The 11,005-nt window shown below is 33.1% G+C and overlaps 2 protein-coding genes across 3 annotated transcripts in view; one reads left to right on the top strand and one right to left on the bottom strand.

The window, feature by feature from the left end:
- The window catches only part of LOC105158978 (classical arabinogalactan protein 10-like), a gene marked incomplete in the record, with an annotated part of 576 nt that extends 323 nt beyond the window's left edge, over positions 1-253 (bottom strand). The window contains 1 exon segment of the mRNA XM_020692828.1: positions 14-253. Coding sequence (XP_020548487.1) covers positions 14-123 — 110 coding nt within the window.
- LOC105158977 (queuine tRNA-ribosyltransferase catalytic subunit 1) overlaps positions 3,338-11,005 on the top strand; it is a 10,215-nt gene continuing 2,547 nt past the window's right edge. The window contains exons 1-11 of one of the 2 annotated variants that reach the window (XM_011075907.2): positions 3,338-3,570; positions 4,709-4,757; positions 5,153-5,246; positions 5,682-5,860; positions 6,862-6,912; positions 7,868-7,924; positions 9,212-9,332; positions 9,710-9,776; positions 9,885-9,926; positions 10,390-10,495; positions 10,595-10,705. In XM_011075907.2, coding sequence (XP_011074209.1) covers positions 4,740-4,757; positions 5,153-5,246; positions 5,682-5,860; positions 6,862-6,912; positions 7,868-7,924; positions 9,212-9,332; positions 9,710-9,776; positions 9,885-9,926; positions 10,390-10,495; positions 10,595-10,705 — 846 coding nt within the window. In that variant the 5' untranslated portion in view covers positions 3,338-3,570; positions 4,709-4,739. Of the gene's footprint in view, positions 3,571-4,708; positions 4,758-5,152; positions 5,247-5,451; positions 5,534-5,681; positions 5,861-6,861; positions 6,913-7,867; positions 7,925-9,211; positions 9,333-9,709; positions 9,777-9,884; positions 9,927-10,389; positions 10,496-10,594; positions 10,706-11,005 lie in introns of those variants that run through there. The other variant, XM_011075908.2, reaches the window with a different exon arrangement.

Here is an 11,005-nt window from a genome sequence, read left to right as displayed (position 1 = left end):
GGGCCCCGCCACGGGGGCGGCTGCCGGAGCAGCCTTGGGCGTGGCTGCCGGAGCCTGAGCAAAGGCGGATCCAGCCACCAATGCGAAGATCAGAAGCGCCATTACTCTGGAGGACTTGGCCATTGTGGAATGCTCTGGTGGTTCTCTAGGTAGGAGCTTTTGTGTGTGGGAAGTTGACTGTGCGTAGTGTTGAGAGAAAAGCAGAGCGGTGGGAGTAATTGAAGCTTGGCGATTGCTATTCTCATGTGTGTGCGTATATATATAGTAGAGGAGTGACAAATTTAATTATTATTAATAATTTGTTTGTTTTAGATTTGATATAGAAATGGAATACAATAAAAAATTTTAGTTTTCAAAAAATAAACAATATTTGTCTTTTTATAAATCGAAATATAAACTACAAAGATTTCTCATGAAATTTAACATAATTACAGATACATTTGTTATTCGAAAAATTACTAATACCTTCGATTTTAACTTTTTCGTTCAATAACTACCCAATTTCATTAGTTTTAGTTAAATTTTTATTTATTTTATAATGAACTGACCATAGTGCCCTTATGAACTACATATTATAATTTAATTATTTAGAAAGTATTTATTTTTTCTATTAACTAAAAGGGCAAGAAGAAAAATTTCACATTGTTAACTTTTTTTTACAATTTTTTAAAAAATAAAATTAAAAAAATAAGGATAATATGAAGATTCTTTGACATCCCTCTAAAAAATTATATAATTTCGTCAAATATAATGAGATATTGCTGAGTTTTCGAACAATGAACGAACGTTGTAATTATATCAAATTTTAGAGAATTTTATTATAATTTAAATACAAAATCATATTTTAATTCAATATATATTTAATTAAATTAGAAAAAATATTTCTTTAAATACTATATTTAAAAAAATCAATTATAGAAAAGTATCTAAAAAGATTAGGACATTGAAGTAAAAGAAAAGGGAATAAGGGCATTATTGGAAGTATAATAAAGTCGGTTTGAGGGAAGAGAAGAAAATGAGTAGTGGCCTAACCATTGGTAGACAACTCAGCAACAGAGGAGTAGGGTTTAGGGGGGTGTATTCGGTGGGAAGAGATCAGGACCGCCTATGTTGTCGCGTAGTTGAATAAAAGGTAGAGATGGCTCCACGTGTGAGATTCTGCGGACCGTTGCTGCATTAATTAATTAATTATTAGGAGAGGGAAAGGGGTTCTGATTTACCGTTATGAGAGCCACGTTCAGCGGGGAATATAGAAATACAGACAAATCCTTTTTTATTTTATTTCTTTATTTAAAATCTAATTAAATTAATAATTGATGCCAACCTAAGTTTACGAGGTCGTGGTCCCCTCCTCATAATAATTTCATGTTACATGTTGGGAATTGTGTCCTGATTTGAATTCATGATGTAATTTTAACAGATCATTTCACTGTTGATAATTATATATAATTTTTTAGATAAATGTTATATTTGATCTTTTAAATTTTTGTTTATAATTATTTTAGCCTTTTAAATTTATTTTTTAACTTTAACATATTTATACTTTAATTTTTGTCTCAATTTAGTTTATTTATCATTTTTCGTTGAAAATATGACAGAATTTTTTGATTATTTTGGGGGGTAAATTGGTCAACAAATTTGATTTTATAACTATAATTCCTTAAGTTTGTATAATTATCAAATTAATTTCTTTTAAAACGAAAAAAGAAACTTTTCTGTATTTTTTTGTGTTGATATGGTAATTATCTTATATGAATATAGAAATTTATTTTTTGTGTGAAGAAAATAATAATATATTACTTATTTTAAAATAAACAGTCTCTTTTTTTAGTAATTAAAAAAGATTAAAATTATGAATAAATTTTATAAAACGTATCCAATTTAAAAATATATAAAAAAAAACCTAAGTCAGTATTTTTTTTTATTTTAAGAGTTAAAGAAAAGTCTAAAAAGTTAAAAGTTAACAATATTTATTAAATATTAGAATTTTTGAACAAAAAGTTGGTAAATTATGTTTTTTACCTAAATTGTTTATGGATTTCATATACTGTATGTAAAACTTATGTTAAGAGGTTTTAAAAATAAAATATATTTGTATATATTGGAAGTCATTTTAATTTGCACATGGTAATTGATGAGTGATTCTTTTATCTAATCTTTAAATTTTTGTCAATATTTGATCTGGCATCATTAATGCTAGCAATATCTCCAAGCTTTTATCTACTATTTACTTTGATACATGATCTACTTTGTATTAATAATTTAACTTAAATATCGAAATGCTCACGCAAATTAAATTCGACATGTGTTTTTTGTATAGGACCCAAGCTCATTTCCCATATTCCAAGCCCGGACGATATCTGATCTCTGGAGATCGCATCTCATCAAATTAGTAATAAAACTCCAGAAAAAATTGATATTATTTGCTGTTGGGAATTTGAAATCTTTAACTCCAGTGCCCCGAAAAAATGTACAATTATTGATTATAATCCTTCTCTCTAGAAGGACTATTCAAGTCTACAGTATTTACATGACAACCAATTATGTTCCGGCCAATGTGGAATATTTGGAATTAAGAATTCCAAGGAACATCTTGGTCTTGTCTTGTGGATGGCTATTCAATAAAAGTTGGATGATAGCTTGGCAGGTGGCATAATAGATGATTTATGGGGCTTTGGATTCTTCTTATGCAATTTTTTTTTAAATGAAATTTTCCTTTCCCAAAAAAATTACTATTCAGGAATTTGATTTGATGTTAATAGATAAAAGGTTTTATTATTTTGTATTTAATTAAAAAAAAGAAGAAAATGGTTCAAGTGTTTTGCGAGATGATATTTTTTTTTAATATTACGATTACATCATGAAATTTAATTATAAGTATCAATATACTCAATATTAATATCAAATATTTCTAACTAGTCAATTATATTATTACAGTATATTAAAATACATAATTCAGATTTAAAGTTGAAATATTTAAAATACTTTAAATTTTAAAACTATTCGAATAAATTTGAAAATACTGTCGAAAAAAAATTAAAATTCATAACTTTAAATCCGTGTGTGTAAATATAAGATAAAAAAACATGAATTGCATCATTCTATAACTCAAATTGTGTTTTTATTAATATTTTTAATAAATTAAATAATTAAATAATATATTATTTCATTCAATATATTAAAATAGTTAGAAATTATAAAATAATAAATCATAACAAATTTATATACAAATAAAATTAATGCTCACACGTTGGATAGAACACAAATAATGACCCAAAACTAATTTAAATTGTGAAACGACAACGTTAAACCTTAAAAAGTACAAAAATTACAGTACAATATGAAATCCAATGTGCAAGTAGGACTTGCCGAATTGAGTATTTCTGACCTGGTCAACGGATTCGACGTTGACGACTAACTGTGTAAAACCCTATCACTAACTGTAAGCTAAAACCTGGACCTGGAGCCCTCCGCCGCTTGGACGCCAACGTAGTCCGCTCCCTGAATTTAGCATTCCTCTTTCGGCTGCCTCGGAGATACGCTGCAGGGAGATCTCAGCCGCAGTCTGTTGTACGCGTTATAGTTTTTCTTTTTCTTTTTTGGTATCGTATATATATACATACGTATGTACGTAGTGTTTGTTGCTTTGCTAGTTCTGGCAGCTATTAATGTGTTCGTAACTCAGTTTGATTGCGTATTTTTTGCAAATAATGTGTTTATTTTGGAGATATGAACGTAGTTTGTCCTGAGGATTATTGTTGTTTGAACCTGGTGGAATATCATTGAGAGCGTGGGCGTTTGCGGGGAACTGATATTCTTGTTCTGTGTGGTACAAGATGCTTTACGTCTATTTTCCAAAGAGAAAAGTAAAAAGATAACTAGAGGAAAAAGAAAAAAAAACGGAATATTCTCGGCTCAAAGGTTGTCTGGAGGGAGATGTTCAGGCGCTACAAAAGAGTGCATGAGAGTTTTTTTCTTCGTCTTTCTAAGTTGTGCCTGTAGGTGGCTGTGGGTCTTGGATGTAAAATTTAATTTAGTTTCTTTTTAAGTTGGTGCAAATTCACAATGAAAGGTGGTTGCACTTCTGTATTAGTTCCCTGCCAGAAAGTAAAACTGCCAGATACCAATGACTGATAATTAGGTGACTAGATATAAGTGCAGACTGTTTGATTGGTTGGGCTTTCTGCTGCTAAATTGGTTGCTTTACTGGTGAAGGGAGAGTTAGAATGATGAAAGGACCTCTGAGGAGTTAATGGTCTTAGTAAATTTCCATTGTTTTCAGGAAATCCACCAGTAGAATATACTATACATTCCTTTGTATTGGATTCACGATTCAACCCACGTATTTGCCATCCCAGGTACTGAGTAACATCTTGGTTTCTTTTTGAAGAATTTCCTGGCCTAGATATTAGTATGCCAAATCTGATTCGGAATCCAAGATGGTTTAATTTTAATGTTCGCCTCCTACCTTCTCCATCAAAATTAGTAAACTGATTCCCTTTTAAACCTTTTTGTTTTTATGCTATAATGATGCTTAATGGGCAGTTTTAATCATAATCCTCTTTTGTTTTTATTTTTCTTTTTTTGTTTTTTGGTGGTTATGAATGCTCTTATATGACTATTTTCAATGATATTGTTGATGTCACTACATTCAAACAACATATTTTAAGGATTTAAAGAAATGCATTTTCCTCTTATTCTTGTGCAGTTTAGGTTTGAGCAATTCAAAATTGTAATACATGGCTCTTCGTTTTGAGGTATATCTTACTCTTTGTACTACATCATGCATTCTTATATTAATATAACAAAAGACAAATGTTTATAGTATTGCATTAGACAGTCGGAGAATGTGAACCTTGAACTGCTCTCTTCATTACCATTCACATGAGGATATGAGCAATGTTGAAATCACAGCGACTTATATGGAAGAAAATTTAGAAAGCAAGAAGATTTGCAGCATAATTGTATCATGTGATACATATCATGGTGCTCAGAAGAAGTTTTATTTTTCAATTAAGATGAATCCTCTGTTGTACACATTTCTAATCCTATATAATATGCTCTATCAAATTCTAGATCAACCTTAGTTGCATTCCCTGACTTTACGGGTTATTGCCTAGCTTAGATGCTTGTCTTATATTTCCTGTCACAGATTCTTGGGAGGTTCAATCGTGCTCGGGCAGCTCAACTTACACTTCCTCACTTTGTGTGCCAGACACCTTTATTTATGCCCGTTGGTACACAAGGTTAGAAAATTCAGTAATTAATGTTGCTTTGCTATAGCTGTATAAATCTATCCATTTTGTTTCTTTCATGTCTCTAAAATGATAAATAAAGACACCTTCATTGGTGATTAGGGAAGGTAATCGTTATATTTGCATTATATGACATAAGGAAAGTAATCATTTATTTGTTGCATGCGTCAAAGTTAGCTCGTCTCTCCTTGATTAGGTGTACCGTGTACGGTTGATGTTATTGAAACCATAACTGCGAGCACTTCCAATGACCATCTCCAGCCATAATGCATATGGAAGTAAGCAAACAGGGTGGTCCGGTTACTTTGTCCTCATTTCACCATGCCTTATGAAGACTGTGTTACTTTATCTATTTTCTTGTTTATGAACAAGTTGATGCAGCATTTTAATCTTTTCTGCTGATAGTTTTAAATTTCTTTGTTACAGGTACAATAAAGGGTTTGACAACTAGTCAGCTCGAGGAAATTGGGTGCCAAATAATTCTTGGAAACACATACCACCTGGCTCTCCGTCCTACCTCTGAGCTCATTGATGAGTTGGGGGGCCTCCACAAATTTATGAATTGGCCTAGGGCATTGCTCACTGACTCTGGTGGCTTTCAAATGGTAGTCTTATCATCACTTTATTGGCTAAACAAATATTTTTTTTCATGTGTATCTGTGTCTGCGCTCCACGACCAGACCAATGTCTTGAAGTACAATAACCCCCAGCCCAGAATTTGGTGCTGTACATACACGTGTATCACTGTCTCTCTCTGATAGTTTTGCCGTTTGTCCGAGACATTTCAATTGAAGAACCTTGAATTAGTACATATGCACAACATCATTGTGATACTTAAACAATTTTATAATGCTTTATATGTTACCTCATTGTTTTATTACATTAAAGTTGAAATACCTTCTGGCTATCCAGATCTGAGTTGAGACCTCGTAATTCTGTTTCTTGTAGTCAATTATTTGATATACTATGCTTCCCCTGAATGAGATCATCGTTTGTTGGTAGTGTCGTTTAATTTCATCAATTTATGCTGAATGCAAGTGGCACTGCAAGTGGTGTCAGACAATCTCTTGTTATTGCACATAAAAACAAAAGAAAAAGAAATTAGAGAAAAAGAAAGAAATTTACTTTACTGGAGTTGTGAAAGTAACCAGCTCATTAGATATGTACTGGAGCAATTCAACAAAGATAGATCCTGAGTCTTGGACTTTGACTGGTACTTAAATAGAAACCTCATTGTCCAAGTTTCTACAGAATATTTTGCCTCTTCTCTTGCTTCTTGACACCGGCATGCTCTTCTTGTCTTACACCTTAATAGGATTTTAAATGAGTTCTAATAAACTATTACTGCTGCTCTTTAAGATCTTTTGCCCTCTTTTGTCTTTTTGATATGTACTTCTATAATGTAATCCTGGGATTTATCTACAAGTATTTTTGTCTCATTTTTTTCGTGTGTCATATGCCTACAAGTCGTCTATCAAATTATTTCTAAACTGGATCACTACTGGTTTTTGAATGCAACTAACTGCTTCAGTCATATCATGTAAGATTTTCTTTTAATAGCTTGAGGGGATAATGTGCCATGGAAATGACTTCTTAATGCTGGTAGGTCTCCTTGTTGCATTTGGCCGACATTACGGAGAAGGGTGTAACATTTCAGGTACTCCTTCAGCTTTTGTTTTTGCATAAATCTGAATTCAATCATTAATGACCAATTGAAATGAATGATCGTGTGGGTCACATACTTTTTATTCTGTTAGGCTCATCATTTCTCTTGAAAATAAAGATTCTATTTTCATAAATCAGTAAATGGAAGATGAGTTGTATTACCTTTTAACACTTCCGGAAATGCTCATCATCTACAAGGTTATATAGGAAAGGCATGCAAACACTGTTCTCATGCATACCCTTAACTCTCTCTGCTTATGGATCTCAACCTCTAATAATTTTCTGTGTAAGCGGAAAACAAGGGAAATAATCTGAAAATATCAATTAAGAGCATTATACTGCAGTCGAAAACTTCATGGCTATTTTGGTAATTACATTAACTGGGGTTATGAGAAATTTAAAAGTTTCATAGGGGTTTCCTTTCCTAATGGTCCTTCATATTTGATTCCTAGTGGCATTAGGCTTCAAGAGTCTATAAATATATTATTATGTTTTTTGATTTAGAATATTGCTGGAAGAAGTGTACTGTTGCAATTTTTGCGACTTCAATAGTGAGACTCAATTAACATTCTCCAAGAAGTTCTCTGGTTTTGTTCCAGACTTGTAGAAATTTCAAGCTTATTTCTTTTCTAAGATCATCCACTCATCTACTTCTTTATATCATTTCCTCGTTTGAATTATTTGCTGGATAACCTTTGAAATCAATTTGCTGTCCGGCCTAACTGTCCACAGTCCCCACATGCTCAGCATTGACAGCACTGGAAAGAGAATCACCCCCTCAAACAAAACAAGTGGAGCTATAAAGAGCTGCAACGTTGCTCTTTCTATTGTTTAAATTAGTTCTTTGGTTGTTCTGATTGCTTCAACTATCAATGGGATAGAGCACCTGTTGCATCTGTTTGCCTTTAGTTAGTGGCTCATTCATATGTTCATGTTTGCTTTTGCAGTCACCAGTTGATGGGAAGCCCATGCTACTTACTCCAGAAGAGTCAATACAAATACAGGTAAGACGATTTGTTCCCTTCAACAATTAATTCTAGCATCTGAAATGTGGGCATGTCCATGCTCTTAAGTTCCACTATGTTCAGCTTGTGAATGAGAAATCATTTGATCATGTTATAATTTTGTCTTGTTCGCACTATCATGTGTTCACTAGATGTATTCTGCATCCAGACAATAAAATCTCTCTTTGTAATTGCATTGATAACAGGCATAACAGGTGATTACCGATGGTGAAACATATGTCTATATGTATGTATATAATTTGTGTGTCTGTATGTGTCCTAAAAGTTTTTATGAATTGATCTGTTGCCTAGTTGACGTGCCTCATATTACACACAGTCAAACACAATCACTCTCGTTCAGAGTTTAAGTACCTTTGAGATCCCTGCTTCAGGAACCTTGATGCCAACTGGTATTTTTCATGAATTCTACAAGCACAGATAGTTTTTCTATCTCGAGTATTGGGAATTGATCTTAATCTTTTAGATTTTCCTTTAAGCTACCAAAATTGTTACCTAGAAAATGCAAGAAATATCAGAACAAGAGAGAGCTGAAGTCTGGGTTTCTATTCGTTAATGATTTTGGATGATAAAGGTTTCTAGATATAAGAGCTGATTATAAACAAGAAAGGCTTTTAGAATCTACGAAGATTTAATTTGCCAAATATGAGTGCTAAAAGTAGGAGAGAAAGGAAAAATGCTAGCATGGAACCTAGATTCATTGTCCTTGTTTTACGTCATCACAGCTTAAGACAAGTAAAAGATTGCTGAAAATTTTGATTGAACAACTATCTGATTATAGACTGCAAATGGAATATTCAGATGTTCAAATATCAACTGGAGAGGATAAATTAGAAGTCACTTTTGCATCTCATATGAAATATTGACTTAGTCAATAATGTCTTATTTCCAACAGACTCGTTCTGGCCAGGAGACTGCTTCCACCTTCCTGATCTAATTAACTATATTACAGGAACTTCATAACATCATTATTGAGTCCGATGAGAGATTGGTGCTTTGAGCAGGTTGACCTGATATTTCTAATTTCTGTGGCTGCAGCATAGATGTTTTTTCTTTTGGATGCTTTCATGTGATTCTTTACTTTTATTTTTTAAAGTGTGTTTGATGACTCTTGTTATGAATTCATTAGTGCGTTTGTGACTGATCATTTATTTGTCAAGTAAATAGACTTTTACTTCTGTGCATCATTTTATGTGCAGCTTGGCTTGTTAATTCAGTGGCATCTCCAGTATCTTCTTGGCTCATGTGGTTTACCCTCTACTGTTGCAGAACCGGATAGGAGCTGATATTATTATGGCCCTTGATGATGTTGTGAAGACCACTATCACAGGTCCACGGATTGAAGAGGCTATGTATCGCACTCTTCGTTGGATAGATAGGTGCATAGCAGGTAATTTCCCGGTAACACAGACATACATACTTAATGATTACAAACTGCCTCACCCAGTGAGAAAGTTTCTTTTTACTTGAGGTTAACGAAATTATATCATGCCTTGCTTGTATTTGTATACAGTGTTTCAGTAGATGGCAATTGAATTAGTACAAAGAATTAGCTTGATTGCTAGGCACTGTTGACAGTTGAATGTAGATTGATACCATGATGCTTGTGTATAACTTTTAGATTCTTCTTATACTTGTATTCCGGATTGAAATAAGTAGAATAATGGAAGGAAACTGGGTAAAATTAACTTATATCAGTCTGAATGCTGCCTTTTCCATTAAGCACTTAGTCACTAACATTTATTAGAATGTTAATGTCTACATCAGCACACAAGAGACCCCATGATCAGAATTTATTTGGAATTGTGCAAGGTGGATTGGATCCAGTCTTAAGGTAAGAAATTAGAATATAAATCTGTTCATGTTTAACTCTGCCTCTAATGTGCTTAGATGTTTGCATGCTTTTACATAATTAATTCCTTTTGCAATTAATTTATGACAGGGATATATGTGTCAAAGGATTAGTGGACCGTGATTTGCCTGGGTATGTCTATTTATCTTCAGCGTGATATGCAAAATATTCTTTTTAGCCCTAAATGTTGTTGGTCCAAGTTGAATCAGAAGATTAGTTAGCAACAACCAAACACATATCTGAACTCTTATGTTCTTTCCTGAAATAAGGCAATCTGACAGGGAAAAAAAGCTATACTTGTAAATATAACCCTTACGTTCTAACCGACATGAATCATCTATAGTAAGCCTATATCACCTATCTCCCTGGTCTCAACCCAGTCTATCCTCACCACATTGCGAGTCACTTATACAAATCATCTCAGCCACTATCATCTACTCTTAGAAAAAAACCTTGCTATGCTTTTATTCATATTCGAGTTTTCTTCAAATGTTGTCACGATTTAGCTGAGAGTGAATAGTCAATATGAAAGACTAATTAATATGTGGCTTATGTTTCTGAACTATCTGAAATAACTAATTTATTCTTGTGACAGCTATGCTATTGGTGGTCTTGCAGGAGGTGAAGATAAAGATTCATTTTGGCGTGTCGTTGCCCAGTGCACAGCTGCATTACCAGAAGATAAACCACGATATGTCATGGTACAGCTTAGTTTTGATAATATGCTATCATATATATATTCAGCAATATATTTCCCTGCTGTTGCAGTTCTGATTATATCTTGGTTGCTAATACACCAGGGTGTTGGCTATCCTCTGGATATTGTAGTTTGCAGTGCATTAGGTGCTGACATGTATGATTGCGTCTATCCTACACGTACTGCTCGCTTTGGGACAGCTCTTGTGCCCGAGGTATTAAATCTTTGCCTTTTGGCATCCAAATAACTTGATTAGTAATGGCCAAAATGTGTAATACGACTAATCCCTAATTATTTCGACGATTGCTATTACTACCACGAGCAATTAACATAAAATTTGAAAAATGACGAGTTGGAGAAAATTAAGTAATGATTGAGATTCTAAGGCTGTAGAACCACCTACTTGATTTAATAAACTTCGACTTTATAAATTAATCCAACAAACCATTTATTTTCACAGATGAGGTTTTTTTGAGACAGAAAACATCAAGAAAAAAATAAATAGGAGGGGAGA

The sequence above is a fragment of the Sesamum indicum genome, linkage group LG3, assembly GCF_000512975.1.
Source record: "Sesamum indicum cultivar Zhongzhi No. 13 linkage group LG3, S_indicum_v1.0, whole genome shotgun sequence".
Lineage (NCBI taxonomy): Eukaryota > Viridiplantae > Streptophyta > Magnoliopsida > Lamiales > Pedaliaceae > Sesamum > Sesamum indicum.
This window is presented reverse-complemented; position numbering and strand designations above follow the sequence as displayed.